This window comes from Rhineura floridana, chromosome 6 (assembly GCF_030035675.1).
Source record: "Rhineura floridana isolate rRhiFlo1 chromosome 6, rRhiFlo1.hap2, whole genome shotgun sequence".
Classification (NCBI taxonomy): domain Eukaryota; kingdom Metazoa; phylum Chordata; class Lepidosauria; order Squamata; family Rhineuridae; genus Rhineura; species Rhineura floridana.
In genome coordinates, this window is record NC_084485.1 from 68,924,533 (window position 1) to 68,944,604 (window position 20,072).

General features: G+C 40.4%; 1 protein-coding gene across 10 annotated transcripts in view; it reads right to left on the reverse strand.

Annotated features, from left to right (window-relative positions):
- Positions 1 to 1,740: 1,740 nt before the first annotated feature.
- ATP2B4 (ATPase plasma membrane Ca2+ transporting 4) overlaps positions 1,741 to 20,072 on the reverse strand; it is a 184,737-nt gene continuing 166,405 nt past the window's right edge. For 7 of the 10 annotated variants that reach the window (XM_061632241.1, XM_061632235.1, XM_061632238.1 and 4 more), the window contains one exon: positions 1,741 to 7,911. In XM_061632241.1, the coding sequence (XP_061488225.1) occupies positions 7,606 to 7,911 (306 nt within the window). In that variant the 3' untranslated portion in view covers positions 1,741 to 7,605. Of the gene's footprint in view, positions 7,912 to 17,137; positions 17,337 to 20,072 lie in introns of all 10 variants that reach the window. The other 3 variants (XM_061632243.1, XM_061632242.1, XM_061632244.1) reach the window with 2 other exon arrangements.

Below are 20,072 nucleotides of genomic sequence, written 5' to 3' on the forward strand. Positions count from 1 at the left end.
TTGAAAGACGACATTACCGTGACCTATAATCAGCCTATACTCTATCAAGTACACATTTGACAAATGTTTTTAATCAAAAAGGGTAATATTAGAAAGACTTTCGTATGAAGAAAATCATGACCCTTTGGAGATTCACAGAACTGTTTGCTTCTCTTACCAGCCTGAGATTATACTAACACATTTTGCTAGTTTCCAAAGCTCCAATCTTGTTTTATACCATTAACACATTTAATCATTATATTGGCCTGATTTGAATGAGATCTTGGGTGCACAAAAACAAAGACTTCATGCAGGATTCTGTGGCACTCAGCATGTTTAAAACCACGTGCCTATGTGCGTAGCCCTCATACACCAGCAATGTGTTGCTGTGTAAACACTGCCCTTGTAGAGTCCATTACATGGGCTGAGAGTACAGGGGCCAGATTTAAGAGAGAACCAGTCTTGCGCACCTTCAATAATTGTACGGAAGAAATTTCATCAGGTGTAGCTTGTCACACAAACATTCCTGCTTCTGTTAAAGCAAGTGTAAGGGAATCTTTGGCCCTCCAGGTGTTGCTGAAACACAACTTTCATCATACATGTCCACTGTCTATGCTTGCTAAGGCTGATGGGAGTTGTAGTTCAACAACATCTGGAGTAAAGGTTCAGCATTAAAAATAGTCTCTAGTTCTTTTATATCTGGCCACCCCAGCTGAGAACCATTTACAGTAAGACAGAATCTTATTTAAATCATACTGCAGCAGAATTGGAAAGCAGGCTTGTCATTTCCCAGTTTTAGCATAGGAACAAGGGCTTCCTTTAATAGTTGCACAGGAAACTGAATTTGAGCAGGTGCCCCCTCCCATCACAATGAGGCAATTCAAGGAGAAAGAGCATGTGCTAAATTTTCCCACAAAAGACAGCATTTACAGTTTTTCGCCTATCCAAATGGAAAGCTTGTGATCACAACCGACTGTCATCTTAAGAAATGTATTTTGGAAGAAGCTGGAATTGCTTTTAAAGTTTTTTTTAAAGATGTTTTTAAGATTTTTTTAAAAATGTTTTAAAGTCTCTTGTTTTTTAAACGTTTTAAAGTGCTTTTAGTGTTTTTGTTTACTGCCCTGGCCTCCTTCTGGAAGGGTGGGATATAAATTTAATAAAAAATAAACTGGGGATTTGCTTTAAACCCTATTTTTATAAAGAAACATGTTTAAACATGTTTCATCACAAAATGTGTATCAGTGAAACTGATGAGGTTTTGAGGTTGCCTGCTCCACTGAATTCTGCCTCTCAGTGCATGCTTCTCCTTCCCCTCTTGTTTAACCCCCTCCTGCATGTGCTGGGCACAGACTAGATTCTTATGGTAGTTATTTCCTGCCTCATTGATATGCTTGAACATGTAGGGATGTCTTTTACTGTTAGCTTACAAATAATTAGCTACACTATTGAACCATTACATTGCGATATCAAATTGTTCCACTCACACAGAATGAGAGGACAGCTGAATCCTATAATCACTTACCTGGAAATAAGCCCTAATAAATTCATTGGGATTTACTACTGAGCAAAAGTATATTATAGGATTGCAGTGCAAGACAGAAGGGATAAGTGGCAAGAGAATAAAATTGCAAATATTTCCTATAACAGAGATTCAAATTCTTCCTACTAAAGAAAGTTGGTGTACTATGACACTTTTTATACAAGACACTAGCAAACACATCTCATTTTGCAGAAATCTGTAGATCATTTCAGACATCACACTTTTAGCAGGTACCCCATGAAAGTTGAGGAACATACATACATTTATTTCAATATACGTGCACTGTAAAACCATGTTGTGTGACAGGGTGAATGATCAAAATACCTTTCATCAGGTTTTAATGATGAAGCACAGGATGTGATAAGTGTATACATCCACCTCACATTATGCCTGATTCAGGAACATGTTTAGTCCTTGAAAGTGTTTATACTAGAAGTGTTAAGATGTGAACTGGCCTTTAGCGTTACATTCAATACACTACTGAAATAAAGACTGAACCTTGTATTTTTGTTACCATGGCACTTTCTTGGAAAGGATAAAAAATGCTATGAATAAGAATAAATTATTTGTTTACAAGCAATGTAACTAGACAGAATTGTTACCTTGTGTTAAAAACATTTATCAATGGGTTTGTAATTACAAATCCACAATTTGTTTTTGAAATGTGCTGCATGCTGCCTTTCCCCCATTAAAACAAATGATCTTTTGGGTATCTCTGTGTTGGCATGCATCTTTAGTCTTGGCTAGTATTTGGTGGCTCTTTCTGGACCTTGCTCAGAGATGACAGAAGTGGCAGAGAAAGTTCTGTGCACATTGGATATTGAAAACATTGCACCAACTTAGACTTTAGTTTTTGTTTGTCTTTTTAAAAACAAAAAAACAAAAAACGTTATCATAGTTTTCACACTATGATTTTGTTCCAAGCTGAACTTTTACATTCATTCAGGTTATCTCAGCTTCAGTAGATGATCAGTGACTTCATAAATGGTGGGACACATATTGAAGACATCATGGTTACAAGTGGGCACAGTTTATTCTCTCAATGCACTCACACACTATTTTTGCTCAACAGCAAAAAAGTGTTATTAGCTCAAAACATTATCCCTTTCCCCGCCTGTTGCACCTTAAAAAGGAAAAAAATTGGCTTGATTTCCCCATCATGATTCCATGCTTGGAGTTTCAAATATTCTGGAAGAAGTTCACTGTTAATCATTCCAACCCCACCCCTCTGTGTACCCCTCCCACCAAAAAAACCTTCCCAAGAATCGTATAAATACATGCAAAACATTGTACATAGAGATTAAATAATATCAAAATGCAATTACAGATCAGGTGCACTTTAAGCTGGACTCTAGAATATGGCAAACACACCAGGGTACATATTGCTTTGAAACCACCATTTGTTTATGTCATGCATACCATGTAATATTCAGTCTTTTGTTTTGTCCTTTTTCTTTTTTTATACAAAAATACCAGTGCTTATTATGCTAGTTACTGAAAAAGGGAAAACGTAAATTTTAATCTGCATGCTTCTTTAAGAAAAGCCTTCTCATTCAAATAAATATATACAAATATCTAAATTTAATACCGTATATATATTTATTTATGGGCAGAAAAAAACAAAGTACTCTTAGCCATGGGTTCATCAAAGGGCACATGAATTTGCAGTTAAGACTCCTCTTTTTCCTTCTTTTTTTTGGTTAGTAGTCATGTTACCACTATAAAGCACAACCAAATAACAGTGTGGAAAGTATCAGGGTGGCAGGTACATTGGGTGCAACATAATACCGAAGCTGTTCTAAAGGCATAGCGAACGAGAGAAAAAGAATTCTAGTTGTATCCACATTCCCTCCTCAACGGTGCAGGTAGGTTGCTCTTTTTCCATCAAGGTGCTCTGCAGAGGGAGAAAAGCCCTTGTCCAGAGATACCTTGATTGATGACCTCTTGAGCATATGTGAAGAGCAGAATATTGTTCGTTTAAGGCTTCCAGGACACATATGGGACCTGTCACGACCTCCCCCCTCTAAAACTGTGGCTGGGATCAGACCTGCAGCCATCTCAACCATTTGCCCCAATATCACCAAAAGGCAAAATAGGCCAGAAAACTTTGCTGAACTAGGAAATGCCTCAGGGAAGATATGAAGCAAACATCCTCTGCGGGAGATCTTGAAATGTGGCCCTTAAAACTGAATGCATTGGGGGGTCTTCAGTGGACTTCAGCCCCCTCATGATGAGGACCTCTGTTGATTTTCCAAGAGAAGAGGCAAGTGAAACATAGGTAGAGATTTCTAATAATATCCAAAATGTACTCTTCAGCATGATTCATTTATGCATTTCTGTTCATGACTGCCCATGGCTAAAATTACAATTAGATTTGTTTTCCTCCTGGAATTGTCTTTTTGTTTTACATAATATTACCTGAAAACTTATTGCACAAAACTTTTGAAAAATTAAGTCAGATCCCTGTGCAACTCAATAAAAAGAACCAATTACATAATTCTAACGGCTAAAAAGGGATATTCTTCATTGCACACAGGAAGTGATATAATATCTTTGGTACCAATCTGCCAATTTATTTAACAAAAAAGAATAAATTCCTACTATTAAGAACTGGATGCAAAATTACGTCCAGGGTGTTTTTCTTAAACACCACCACCACAGCATTCCAAGGCAAAGTAACACACATCACAGGATATTACCTAATTTCCTGTCTGGCATGGCACAACCTTAAATTATTCCCCACCCCCTCCCCATCCCAAGGATCACTCTATTGGCAGCAAAGATCTTCCTGTTCTTCACGGTAAATTTCAGAGAAATTACAATCCATCACCATCCAGGAAAGGCAGACATTGCATAGAAGTAGGCTTCTGTGCATAGATTACCTTGCTTGGATGCTATCCAAATGCACACAAAAGGATGCTTCATGGAATTAAAAAAAACCCTGCATATTGTACTGGATGCTGACCTCTGCTGAACTGGGTTCACTTATCTTTCCCCTAAGAGATGGCTGATGCACTCAACTATTGCCAGTGCTGTTCAACTGTTTGGGAAGGTGGGAGGACTTCACTGAGGTCCCCCTTTCCCCTCCATCCCCCAAGCAGGTGATCAGTGCCATGGAACCCAATGATGCTAGCCATTTTCTTTGGTGAGTGTATGCCTACATGATTGTGGATTGCGGCTCATGCTTTTTATCTAAAGCACTATTTCTCGACCACGTTTTACAATTCCTTAATAATTTAAGCCAGTCAATGTGCCAGGTTTACCATTGAAACTAAAATAGAAAACAACATCCCTATTTTACATTTAAAAAATGTTATGCACAATAAACATTTATACTTTAAGCAACCAGCCATATCAACATAATTTATATAAAAAACATTTCTGTATAACACAACTGATTTTTTAGTACAAAGATGGCTGTTCAGAGAAAGGAAGCCGACTGGAGTCTGGCCAATCACTATATGCCAACTGCCAGCCATGTGACTACATTCCACTGCAGTTACATAACTCACAGTTCTGTTTCCTTTAAACAAAATACATATGGCTGACTTAAAAATATCTGTTTCTGATCTAAAGAAAACTATATATTTTTTGCATAATATTTATAGAATTATTTCCCCTTACCCACCCACATGCCCACCTCTCCCACTGAGGAAGCTAGACACATAAAAAGAAAACCAATGGACTATAACGTAGGTCAGACCCCTCACCACAATTGTAAATTACAGATCTCTGGGAGTGACTTTGTAAGCGTCACATTTTCTTCTTCCAACACATGTTTGAGGTAAGAAAAAATATCAAAGAAACAAAAATTAGTGTCCCCTCCCACAAATATTTATGCAAGCGCATTAACACCACCATTTTTTTTTGCAAGTATTTAAAATAGAAAAATGACCTTTGAAGCAATGTAATCTTTAGAACATAGCAAAATAAAAGTTTTTCTTTGTCTTGTTTGATAGGTCAACATAGCAAGAGATGACAGTTTCCCTCCCTAAATTCCTTCCAACGTTCAGATGAATGAAGTGAATTTTTCTGGAAGGAAAACAAGAGGTGAGGGGATGGTATGGTGCCTTATTTGCAAGTACGATGGCTGTTGATGGGTATTTCCCCATCCCCATCCCAAGAGGTTGGCAGTTAGTTGAGCCTAGCATGGAAGTCCTCTTTACACCAGCACTGGAACAGAAGACCTATTGACAAGCAATTTTCACTGGTCTACCTTGAACTTGCAATGAAATTCAGCAATCAATCTGCAAGGCGAAGGGGTTTGAGTTTAAAAATGAAATCAAAACACTAAATTAAGTTTCATTTTTTGTTTGTTTGTTTAAGGAACACTTATCTCTTGGCAAAGTACCAGGCCCACCATGTGGCAGGTGGTGCTTTGGGCAGTGCTTAGACAAGGCACAGGAGTTTCAGCTGTGCGTTCTTCAAAAGGAAACATTGGGATGGTGGCCAGGCAATGAAACTTTCAATACCACTACAAACAAATAGGTTCTCTCTTTGCTTCCAGGTAGTACTTTTCAAGTTAAGCATTCTGTAGTGATGCAAGCCTATTGTGTCATGCTTTGAGAGATGCCTTGCCTCCGGTTCTACAATGGTGGAGGCCCGCACAATATTTTCTCTCTCATTCAAACTGGCCCTCACTTAAATATGCTCAGAAGACTTTCAGCAGCAAGTTTCCATATGGCTAAACACTGCAAGGCTGAAGCATAGTCCTCTCACCCGACCAACAACTTAATACTAGGAGACATGTCCCAAGGTGAGGGCGACACCATCCCCATTCAGTACAGATGCACCTTCTCTAGCATTCTTTTTAGGTGGGCAAACAACAGGTTTGGGAAAAGACAGAGGCCAGATTAAATGAGAATGGAAGGCACTCTTAATGATAAATGTGGAGAAGCCACATTGTTATACTTTCTTTTAAGGTGCTTTGTGCCATAACATAGTGTGACTTAACTGCGCCAACTTGTTTGCAAGTGTTTGTGCCCCCAACCCCTTCTTGTGACACCTTCACTCTTTAGCATGCAAAATACAAGAAAAAGTTGTAGTATTAGCTTATTATTAGAGCTGGCCTGGCTGTACTTTTTAACACCTTGCACTCTCTGAAGGACTGCCCTTCTTCCCATAACCCTTCTGAAATTATGCAGGGAGCATGGCTCGGACCTGTGCAACGTTCTTTGGGATAATTTTTTTACCAGGAATGGGGTTGGGATGTTTACCTTACAGGGCCAATGACTTAATTCACCTGATAGTCCAAACTGTAAAATCCAAAGGTCAAATAAAATATCACACCTCAGCTAACACAAAATGCCTAAGTACTTTGTTCTTAATTCATAAACAACTCCTTTTCATTAGAAGCCATGTTTCATTCTCCCAGAGAGCATGGTGCTATCATATCTCCTTCTTGCTTGGCTTTACTTCAAACCACATCATTTAAGCCATTTTAAGACTTTTTAGTCTTATCTCCTGTGGTTGATACTAGCATGGAAACAGAGAGAGAGAGAGAAATACAGAAACAGAAAAATGGTAAAATCAGGCACCATTCCCCCCCCCCAATGGAAGACTGGGTTCATATCCAATACCTGATTCAGAGCCTCCTTTAATTTCATCATCTTGGTGCTCACCTCTTCTCCCCAAGAACACATGGAGGCATCTAGGATTCAGATTCTGCACACAGAAAAAGCTATCCCCACACCTGCACCATCAGATGCTGTACACACAGCTGTTCGAGAGAATCTGAACCTTGTTTCTTTATACATGCAACTTCAACAAGGGAAAAGCCACTACTACGGATACATGGAACCCAACTCAAGAAAGAAGATCTATCAAAACTGGCAGTTTGTTTCTGGAGAAACTCTCTCAAATAATTTAGAAAATAATTGTTTAGAAGCAAACCTCTAGCCATGTGGTACTGTGGTTCCAGCAGCTAAAAAAAAATCATAAATGGGGGGTGAGGAGAGGGAAAGAGAGAGCAGGAGAAAGTAGGCATATATGTGTTAGCACTTGACAGGAAGTGACTGCAGTGTATGGTCAGATGTTGGTGCCTATGTTGCATGGGGGGGAGCAGGACGGGAATCAAAGGTCAGAGGTCAAACTGATGTTTCCAAGCTGTGTAAAGGGCTTTCTGGCTCCGGAATGGTGTCCTCAGCTATATCGCTGTCCACTGCATTGTTATTTTTGTTGAGGGGTGAGGACTCGCCTGGGCACTCCTCACTTTGCTTTTTGAGTTCTTCAGTTTCCAGGTCTTCATCGGAACCATCAAGGAATGTGGTCCGAGGCTCGTCTTCCTCCGGGATGAACTCTGGGTGAGTCATGAAGTTATGAATGGAGCTTCTGGATTCAGGTTTCTCGAGGCCTTCATACAAGGAGCTACGGAACGCATTCACCACCTTGATCTGTACCAAAGAGGGATTGGGGACAAAGCAAACAAACAAACAAACACAAAAATGAGTGGTGGCCGGAGGGAGCCCTTCAGGACTTCAGAGGGAAGAAGAATTCAACGAGTATAATGAAAAACAAACAGCAGCAGCAGCAGCAGCAGCAACAACAACAATAACAGTAGTTTTGAACAAAAAACTTAAATCAATTTTAAAAAGAGGACCTATGGAGAACCAGAACTGCCACATGGGTCAAAGGTCAGGCACTATGCGTGTGATGGGGTAACCAACTATGAGGAGGCTTCAGGAGCTGCAAGAAAAGACACGTAACATTTCTAAGACAATAGCTTTGAAATGCATGGACGCTCAAAGCACAGCCGTTCTCAAATGTGTGTCTGCGTGTTCAACAAAAATGTTCAAATGAAACAGCTCAAAGTGGCAAGTTAAGACATGTACACTTGCAAAGTGTGATTTGCTTCAAGGCGAAATTAGAGTGCGAAGTGATGGTGTCAATTTTTAATTTCCAAACCTATAGAGATTAATTGTTTCTCACACACAAAAATGACTGAGACTGTGTACTGCAGCAAATCCAAGCAGAGTGCCAATAATGATGAATGTACCAGTGAGCATGCAAGAGTAAACTAGGGGACAGCTGCTAAACTGCAGTCCAAGTTCAAGAGCTCCAGAGCCACCCTAGAGCCACTATAACTGGCAATGGGCAGCATTTTCCAAGAGCAATTACTAACTGCAGAGCTTGCTCTGCAGAGGAATGGGACCTGTGGCCCTCCAGATCTGTTGGACTACAACTCTCATCATTCCTAACTATTGGCTATGTTGGCTAAGGCTGATGGGAGTGACTGTCCAGCAGCAGCTCAAGGGCCACAGCTTCCCCAACTGTGCTCTCCTGCTAATCTCAGCACTTACAGCTGCTCTGTACGTTTCACATGCTCTTGGCTTGTAAAAATACCCTCCCCAAGCATAAGGAAAGGGCATTCAGTGTGTAGCCACATATGCAATTTTGACCGATCACAGACTAAACTCTCTTCATCTCACTTTACAGATGCAAAGAGACTTGGTAAGAATGAAAAATGGATCCTGAGACTCTCAAAGAAGGCTAAGAAACTAGGCCTTTACATAGATGGCTCTTTAATAGCCATGTCAGCAGGGCTAAGCACATTTGGCAGCGAAATGTCAAAGCTTAGTTCCTTTGGCTGTTTCAAAATTCCCAGACTCAAACTCAGGGTGCTCATATCCCTCCAGCTCCCACTGTGTTTTGTAAACCGCTTAGAGGTTTGTTTGGTTTTTTAACAATCAAGCGGTATATACACTTTGTGAAATAAACAAATAAAATATCAATCACAGTTTGCTCGGTCATATGAGTAAAGCAAATCACATTTCCAGAAAAATTGAGTTGAGACATCTTCCCTTTACAGAATGAAACATATTTTTGTGAAAGCCAAGTTCACCTATACAAACCACCACAACAAACATAACAGTGTGACAATCAGAACTTGCTATACCCAAGCCTAATTATATAGGCATGAACAAAACCCATTCCCTTTTAAAAATATAATGGAAGCAACATTCTTCTGTTATCACAGATAACATGTAGGTCATGCTTTCAGTTCTCACCATAGGATCTCCAAACACAGAAATGTTCCACACCAGGAAGGAAAAAAAACTTGCAGAGTGCTCCCAAACTCTTGTAGTCGCCTACTGGATGACTTGTGTACTAAAGACCAGCTGCTGCTTCTCCTTTGCAATCTGGTGTCAGGAAATGAGTTTCCAATGGAGATACAGTGAGTAAAGGATTATGCTTAATTCTTACCCTGACATTTGCTTTCCTTCTGCAACTGCCCTTCCCTCCAGCCAGGCCTCCAGATGTATGTCTGATGAAAACACAGGTCTGGAATCCTGACTGGGGGAAATATGGCTGTGGTGGAGAGAGAACTGGCAAGTGGGTTATGTACCCTCTTCCTGTGTGGTGCTTCTCAACTGCAAATTGCTCTTTCTGTATTGCACTTTGTAGAGGGGAAGTGTGTTTCAGCATGCAAGACATGGTCAGAAAACATACTGTTCTGACCCCAGGCTAAATGAAACCTTTGAAATGGCTAATAACAGATCCCAAATGTTTCCAAGTCTCGCTTCATCTCAAGATGCTAGTCCTCTTTAGGTGTTTAAAAGAACATGTGAGGGCTCAAACTGAGTAAGATGCATGCATGTGCCACTCATGCCACCTCCTCTTCCGATCATCATGTTTAGTACATTGGTCTGCAGGGCAATTCTGAGCTGAATGCAGTTAGAATCCTCCCCTTGACCAGGAACTATCATTGCACAGGATTCCCAATTGTGGGGAGGATTCTAACTGCATTCAGCTACGAAATATGTAACTGTCAAGAGAGAAGGGGGCAGGGCTGGCACACACAGAAGTGCTGAGAGTGGAGCCAGCTCATGCACAGCCTCTACCCAGTTTGAGCCCTCACACATTCTTTTGAACACCTAAAGAGGCTATTGCTGACACATCCTTTTGTTTGTTAATGACCTTAAAGTGATGTTCAAATCTTTTGATTTTAATGAACTGAATTACTCCTTACAAGCTGTTTGGTTTGTAATGCTTTCAAATAGTGTATGCTATACAAGCCAAGTTCTACTCAGGTAGATGAATGTTAGATTTCATTTCTATTGCTCACACTGGCCTTTTGATCCAGTCTGGATCGGGTCTCCTCAAATTATTTACTCATGTTACATTGTCATTTCCCTTCATGCATTTCTAGTGGAGCACTGTATCTTAACAGCAAGGTTTTCTGTGCTACGTTGTGTCTGAAGATACATTTGTCACAACAAATTTCATAGTTACTTTACAACAAATAACTCTGAATCATACAGTTATATGGGCAGTCTTTGCCTGCTGTGCAAAGCAACCACACAACCCCTATGGGAGATAAATGGCCAACAAAGATAAACTGTCCACTGACTGACATTTGCAAGGTCATGGTCTCAGAATAAGCCTTGCCTGCTGCAACTGAGTATAAATTGATTTTAAAAAGAAATGCTTTGCAGAATCAGACCTAGTCCAGCATTCAGTCTCTAACAGGGCCCAATCAGATGCGTCTGGGAAGCCTGTCATGGCAGTGACATCATTCCTTGCTGACTTTTCTCAGGATCTCGCAGCCAGAGGCATATCCAGCTATTATAGCTCATCATTAATCATTATGCACCTATAGTTCATCATACATAAATTCTCAAGTGTTGCAACCTATGCTGCTAAGCTAGGCTCCAGATTCTTTTCATAATGATCTCTTATACTCACTAGCTGCATCAATCTCTACACTGGAGGAAAAGCTGCCAAGGTCTTGTTCAACTGGCAACTCTCCTTCAATTTAGTTATACTTTGATATTTACTGGCAAATCTGATTTGCAGTAGATCAATAAGGGTTTCTGACACCCAACAAAGCAACAACAAAATGGCTTCCTCCCCTTTCTAAATTAGGCTGCTCAGATAAAAAATGCTGGGGGTGGGGGAGACTAGGAGTGTATTTTTGTGTGACAGGAATTTTTCTGTTCTCACACACACACGATTTCTTGATGATGGGCCTTGGGCTTTTAGTGGAAAACAAAATAGATCCCATAAGTGGGAGAGAGCTTTTTCAGCTGTGGCCCCCAAGCTTTGGAATACTCTACCCAAGAAGTTTGTTCTGCTCCCTCCCTGTTGGTTTTCCAGAGACTTCTGAAAACGATCTTGTTCCGGAGAGCCTTTGAGAGGGACTGAAGGTAGAGCCTGACACTGATTTTATGCCTTCTGCGTTAAATTTTACCTTTGTTGTCCCTTTAGTATCAATCCCTATATATATATATATGTATATGTATATATGTGTGTATGTGTGTGTATATATAGTATTTTATGTATTTTAATTTATTTTAATGTTTTTGTGATTTTACTGTTTACAATTTTATTATGTACATGTTTGATTTTATTTTTGTAAGCCGCCCTGAGTGCCCTATTATAGGGTAGAAGGGCGGGATAAAACATTTAAAATAAATAAATAGATAAATAAATAAATAAGCCTGATGTCTCTCCTCTCCTGGCACAAAACCAGCAAGTTAAAATGAAAGCAGTCTCACTCTTCAAATGCAACACCCCAGTCCACCTCCAAAGTCACAAAGAATCTCCCCAGAGATCTTTGGTTTCAGAACATTAGCATATGTAGAAACATAAAGGGGTAAAACATTGTTTCAAAACTGTATAGCATGGCAGCTCTGCCTATAAGATCATTTGGTATATGTCAGAATGGCAGGCAGTGCCCCATGAGGTAGGACAATGACTCTTGGAGGCAGTAGTGAAACATTTCTGGAGATGGATACTAAAACTACTTTGCCTTGTTCTACTTGGGGATGAGTCTTAATTAGACAGGTTGGCACTGGCGGTGACATGCGGTGCTTGAGAGTGAAGGTCCACAAAATCAGAGAAGAGCTGAGCATGCACCCATCTTTATAGCCCACCAGCAGCGCCTTCATTATAGAACCTGCGGAGCTGGAAAGGTGAGCAATGCTGGAGAGCTGGAATTAGAACCAAGGGGCTGAAGCTGAACTTGGAAATAACACTGACTCCTTTAACTCTCTTGATGGTTAAATGGGGTGGGGGGCCAAAACCACTACAAACAAAGGACACAGAGTTGGATAAATGGTACCTAAAAACTGTATTGATGGCTTTAGTTGGTGAATCATTCAGAACCAGAATCTTGAAGCTGTTCGGTTCTGCAGCTTCAGTGGCACTTCTCGTACATATAACAAGGTGACTTTTTAAAAAGAAATTGAATTCTCTGACCTCATCTCGACACCCCCATACACTGTGCATGCACGCACCTCATCTTTTTGAGATCCTTGATGGGGAGGGAAATAATGGTCTTTTAGAAGTGGTTGAAAAAAGAATTCATTTCTATCCAAGAACCTGAATGAATTAAGTTAGCTTTATCCAACATTACAGTAACTTATATAAAATTCAGGATCTTCAGCCAACAGGACCACCCCCCTTTTTCTTTTTGGCTTTGCATGCTCTCTACCTTGATTCTGCCTACTTGAGTAGTTCTATAATAGTAAAAAGGAAAAGCTGCTTTACAACAATTTTCACTGCAACCTGTCCTTCACAGAACCCCTGTGTTCCTTTGAGGGGTATTAGGCTTTCTTGAACAATAATGGAGGATACGCTTCCCTGAAAGACAACTTGTCACCTCTGTCAACCTGCCCTTGAAATGCATAGGCACAGCAAAATGCCAGGTGTGCTGTAGGGAACACACTCAGTTTATCGCCATCATCAATAATAGGAATTATAAATAATTTATATTTTATTTAGGTTTTTATACTGCCTTTCCTCCCAAAGGAGCCCAGTGCAGCAAACAGCAAAACAAAATAGAAACAAATCAAAAAAACTTTTAAAAACAAAGCAAATATCCTCACAACTAATATTTCAAAGTTGCTGGAAATAATATCTCTAGCCTCAAAATGCCTGGGTGAAAATGAATGTTTTAAAATTCCACCTAAATGTTAATAATGAAAGCAATCTGACCAGAGAGGATATTTCATCCTGCAACCAGAGGTTGCTATGCTCACAACGAATACTTCAAAGTTATCACAAACAGTATCTTCAGCCCCCAAAATGCCTGGGTAAAGAGGAATGTTTTTAAATTCTGCCCAGGGACTGCCTCTTCTGCCAATCCTAAGGCCCAGGATGGTTGATACTGGGGGAGGCAATCTTAGGTACTTGGTGTCCCAGGCCATTTAGTACTAACACCTTGAATTGGGGCCAACAGCTCACCGGCAACCAGTGCGGCACTTTCAGGAGCGGTGACACATCAGACTGCCCCACTCAGTTCATGCATTGAGGTCTAACAGGCCCATGTGAAGTCACTGTGCACCTCTAACGAGGCTAGTCATAAGTGAAGATTCCTGAAAAGAAAGCCTGCATTTTGTAGCACATGTACTAGAAAGATCCATCATCAAGAGATAACAAATGTGCAACCTACATTAATAGATTTAGTTCCACAGCTATCTGCTCGGGGTTGGTTTATTAATGAACCAGATGGAAGCAGTCATTTCCTTTTTTCTTCTGGATGGAAATAGCACTATTTAGCTATCCTCTAAACACCTGACAAGCCACCATTCCTTTAGAATCTTGCCTTGCATTCCTTAGGATGAAACATCCTTTTTGTGGCCTACAATTAGTAATCATATGGGTACGGAGATAACAGTTTACTCATGAGCTCTTTCTTTTCTAATCAATCAGCCTTCACGAACACAGCATGTGGGACTGCTGAGTTTTTGAACACTGTAGAACTTTCCACCAGGTATTAAGAGACAGAAGGAGAGACAGAGATGTAGTTTTAAAGAATAGCTGAAATGAATTAGAAAACCGCATAGGTAGTCCAAAAAGGCAAAGGATAGTTTTTGATGCAGTTGTTATAGAATGGGAAACCATGCCATCCACTCAAATGATCTGTTTTCTTTTTCCTACCCAGCCCACTTCAATTAGATAAAAATTAATAAATATTTTGACTACTATGAAAATATTCAGTGTTTGCTTCTTTTGCTAAATGTGACACATAAAATCTATCTATATGCTATTATACTGATCCACAAAGAAGTAAATGGCAACAGCTGCACTTCTACAGAAATTCTGGTGTATCTATAACACTAAAAATGCCAATATTGGCTAACTGCAAAATGTAAATAAAAGAAAATTCTCCTTAAACATTGATCAAAAAGAAAGGAGATTAAAGCGAACAAATGTTGCAAAACAATAAATAAAAATTTGACAGTGCTTCTTAACTTGTAAAAAAATAAGTGACAAAATGTATTACTCTAGATCAGTCTTCCATCTACCTTAGGTGGCATGGCCGAGAGTTAAGGGGATGGGCGTTGTAGTCCAGCCTGGAGGACACCAGGTTGGGGAAGATTGCTCTAGATGCATAGACTTTTTTTTTTTTAAAGACAACTTTTCTGGAAAATACACACACACATACATATATAGCATAGCAAAACACGTAATTGTCCCCAAATGAAATGGGAAAAATGAGTTAAGTTTTGTTTAAGCAATTATTCCTTAGCCCATGTTTTCACACCTGCCATTTCCTCATGCAGGAAAAGATAATGCCCTCCTTCATACATTACATTAAACCATAGTTAATGGTTTACCATACACATGTAGCTAATGGTCACTTTGCTCCTCCCTTCTTGTATCAGGAGAAAACAAACAATGATCCCAGGCTTAGCATTACATCTGAACCAGGAATTATGGTTTATTTCACTCCCAAGAAACCATAGGAAGACCAAGGCTTGTTCTTGGATTGTTCCCCCTCCTTTACTGAAACAAACCATCTTCCCTAGTATGGACATAATGCTAGGCCAGGGATTGTTGGTTTTTTCCTCCACGCGCTAGTGGGAGGGGAACAAACAGCCCTGTGAGGTGTCTGCAGGGAAAACCATTAACTGTGAGCTGCCATGATGTGAACTGGGCTGAAGTCTGCATTTATAGAAATCCTACACGGCTTGGGTCCAGGCTATTTGTCAGACCGCATCACCCTCTATGTGCCTGCCCGGGCCCTGAGATCCTCAGGAGAGGCCCTTCTTTCAATACCTTCATCCGCACAAGTACAACTAGTGAGGATACGAGATAGGGCCTTCTCGGTGGCTGCCCCTAGGCTTTGGAATTCCCTCCCTAAGGAGTTAAGAATGGCTTCGTCCCTGCAGTCCTTTCATTGATAGGTAAAAACTTTCTTATTTCAGCAAGCCTTTGATTCCGAAGGCGGCTAAGGATAGGCCCAAAAGGAGGCTATATTGTTCTTGCTTGTTTATTTTTTAATTATTCTGATTTTATGAGTATAGTTTTTAATTATCAGAAACAATTTAATGCTATTTTAAATTAGAGTTCATTTTTTAATTATATCTGTCTATATTTATTTATTTATGTATTATATGCTTTTAACTTTGGTAGGTTTTAATTGTATCTGTTTTTTATCTGGAAGCTGCCGTGAGTTCCAATTTGGAAAAACAATGGGGTATAAATAAAGTTAATAATAATAATAATAATTTCTAAACAGCTAAGCTACCCAATTTTGTGCACATAGGCAAACGCTACTCCTGTGTTGAAGCAGAATACAAAGCTTAGAAGTCATTGTACCCCTAGATTCAAGAAAGACCTTAAGCCTGGCCTGGAAGGAGAACTTAACTTAAATGGAGAACTTGAGAATGGACTACAGAAGGTTTGTAAACCAACAGTACTAAAATGAAAAGTCTGTGTATGTAGATTACCTGATATGCTGTAGCTGACTAATACAGGCTCCCAGGTTTTTGCTAAATGAAATTCTACTTCCTCCCCACCCCAACTCATAGCATGATGCTACACTTAATCTGTATCGGGACAAACCTTATTGCATTTGGAGCCCAAGTTCATTAGGAATGACATGCTTGCAAAGAAGGAGAGCTCATCTTTACTTCTTAGAAGGGATCAAGGACTCAGCATTACCTGAAGATTTCCCCAGTCCTACCAACCAATACTGGCCTTGATGCAGAACCAAGCAAAATCTTAAAACTGATGGTGCTGAGCATGCTACCCTGAGATCTTTGCCTAACCTGAAAAAGAGTCAGGTGCTTTCAGAAAATGTTACTCGGACAGCCTGACCTTAAGATAATGTTGAACTGGGCTTACTGCTATGTAAAGTTGCATAGGATTGTAGCCTAAGGCTTCTAGAATCCTTCAAGGGGACACTTTTGTCTACAATTAGGACTAGAGTAACATGAAAATAATTTAAGCAGAAGAAAGTGCTTCCTGTTGAAAGCGCGCATTTTGGATAGAGACATTTCCCGATCTCTATATCTAGCTGTGACAGATAACTGAACTAACCCTCCCCATTTCCCCTAATAAGAGCATCAAACATTTTTGTGCCCCTGTGAGAATATGGAAGTGATAATTCAGTCCTGCAAGGAGGAGAAAGAGAAAAAAAAGTTGCAACAGAGGAGAAGAACCAGAACCAGAAAGAACTTAAAGATGCAAGAGCTTAAAAAAAAAAGTTGTATATGTATATATAAACAGAGAGTCCCCCCCCGCATTTCCTCCCAATTCTCAAAACACGAAATCATGAATCAAGTTATGGGTTAAAAGAAAAGGGAAAGAGAACAGATTTCGTTAGGTCTGTGCGAGTGCCCTTTGGTGGTTATTAGGAAGTCATGCATTGAATAGACTATCACTCACTGCCCGCAGGAGGAGATGCAGCAGCAACAGCAGCAGCAGCAGCAGAAGTGGTGGGAGTGGAATTGACGGAGGAAAGAGCTACATGGGTTGGGCTAGAAACATTTTTTACATCGTGGTGTTGGCTCACGATGGAAGGCTGTCTCCTGAGGGCTCCCTGTAAAGAGGAGGCGCCGGTCTGGAATGTGTAAACTACGTCCATCTGCAAAGAATCAGAGAGTAAGATAGCTTTGTCCCACAATCAAAAGAGGAAAGGGAACTGGGAGAGTGGAAGGGGAGGCCGGGCAGACAAAGGATACAGGTACAAACAATAAGGAACAAAAGTGGAAGGGGAAAGAGGAAAACCCCAGGACATCCCCATAAACAGTTTCAGCAGTTAATCCAAAAGGTAAAGCCACTAAGAAAAAAGGTTCCGGTCTTTTCCCTTCTCTTCCCCAATTATTCTTGTGCTTGAAGCAGGTGTAGCATTTTAGCGTCTAACTACATGTTACATGCAAATGCATATAATGAAATCTTGTGGGTCTACTTCTTTGTTGCAGTGTAGCGTCAAAATGGGGCAATTGGTAGTGGAGAAGCTGCAGGATGGAAGAAAGTTGCCTAACTCCTACGTTTACTCTGCTATTCATTTTCCATTTGTTGATTTTATGGTTTCTAAGTCTGATTTCTATAAGTTCCCAATAATAATAATAATAATAATAATAATAATAATAATAATAATAATAATAAACGGACAGGTAGAGTATAATTTGTTAAAGAAAGAAAGAAGAAGCTTCCTCTGGCCTCATACTTTACCACGGCAATTCCCTTCAAAGCCACCCCCATGCCCCTCAACAAAGCTTTACATTGGGGTGGGAAGTGGGGGAAGACAAGCCAGGGAAGGGTTAGGCACATCTACACTCATCCACACCATGCTTCTGCTATAAATCACCACCCCTAAGTACTACTTGGTTTTCATCACATGTATTTGCTTATAACAGGAATGGGGCACCTGTGGCTCTCCAGATGTTATTGGACTATGATCCCTGACCATTGACCATGTTGGCTGGGGCTGATGGGAGTTGGAGTCCAACAACATCTGGAGAGCACCAAATTCCTCCCCATCTCTGGTGTAGTTAGACCACTAAGATGTTAAATGATGAGAGAGCAGGTAGTGGGAATCAGATACAAAGGTACTTCTCTATATATAGTGGGAAGAATGAGCACATATGCAGGTAGGCAAAAGTCTGTAAGATAAAAGAAGGCAGTCTGCACACTGAGAAACCTCAGGTGGATAAGTGGTGTGTTTCCAAGTGCCTCTTCTAAATGTCACCAAGGGACATTAAGGGCCAAAGCAGGTCAATCCTACCAGGAATGGCACATGCCAGGTTTTTATGCAAGGTCAAGGCCCTGAATCACATTGGGCCATTTTGTTTTGGCCAACATTAGAATACAAGTTACAAAATAACCAAGCTTGAATTAATTGCAACAGCAGTTTGTCAATTCATCCAAAAGCAGAAAGGGCATAGCAGCATGCAGAGGTATCACAACAGCAGAAAAGTGTTCTCTTTACTGTTCTTGGCTTTGTAAAAGGAGGCACAGAAAAGCCACTGTATTGGTACAACTTCCTGTTTCTCTAACCACTGGCAAATCATTCTATCTCAGTTGGAAAGGCCCCTTGCTAAGAAGGGAAGGTCTGTGGCTGTCATAGCCTGATGCAGATTGTGGTTGATCATGCAAGCAGTAAAAAGAATCCCCACTGTTTTCCTGAAAGGGAAAAGATATAGGGCGCTTTGGCAAATCTAACATTCCAGGAAGCTTGGTTTCCAGGTTCAAAGCTCATTTGCTTAGATCTACATTACACACCGCACTCTTTTTTTTTTTTAACGTCCACTTAAGGTGTAGCACATTTGCATAGTGTTCGCTATAGCAAGCAGCACTGTCCATTCAGTGAACATGCAAAGCTCCATCAGTGAAATGGTTCTTTCACAAACTGGCCCTGGCCACCTTTTCCTTCTTATTGGCTTGATGGAGGCTTCTTACATATCAGGGTAATTTTGCAATACCATCTTATGTCTGTTTGTACCTACCATCATCTGCCACGCCTGGAGTACAGAGAGGAACCCTTGTGATACTGAATGGCTGTCCCTGCAAAGGCTTTCTGGGGACCAGCGTAAGGAACTCAACACAGACATTTCTCCTCAAGTAATATGCAACGCTGACCCCGGAAGGGTCATTTCATGTCTCAGAACCCACAGCGGCACATCCCAGGCAGTGAGTAACCAACAGCAATCCTGCCTGGCTGATGGAAGACAGCATCAGAGTTTTAAAAAAACATATGCCATTTCATACTGCATGCCCATATGCAGCCTTTGGCAAACTTGATGGGTTCAGTCTTCATGTGCACCCTTTGCGTGTGATATGTGTGTGTGGATCAATTTTTTTCAAACAACAATACACAGTACAAAGAATCACATTCAAGTTGGCATAGATCACACTTCCCACATATCAAATCCAGGTCTCATGCAGACATTCATCTGAGACTATTTTCCTCTTTTACGACCTGGTTTCCTATCACGAAGGCAAGCACTTGGACTAAAACAGCAGCAAACTTCTGTCACTTTTTACCATATACAACTAAAAGGCAAGGAGAAGAGAGTCATGACTTAGCATTCACTTAGAACCTCCACTGCACAAAGCTCAATCCTCAGCTTTCCCTTCATTCCCTCCGCCTTCGAATCTACCATCCCCATCAATCTTTCCTGGTTACTGGGTCACACTATATACTAGTCACCTTTTAAACTAGTGCATCCCCTGGCAAGAAACAAGAAAATTGTGAAATTTAGTGTCTCCACATCTAGAATCTTGCAGAATGGGAAGCTGAACAGTAATCTAAACATACATTTCTATTTGATATTCCACCCCTCCTCCCAAAGGAGCCCAGGGTGGCAATTTTTAAGAA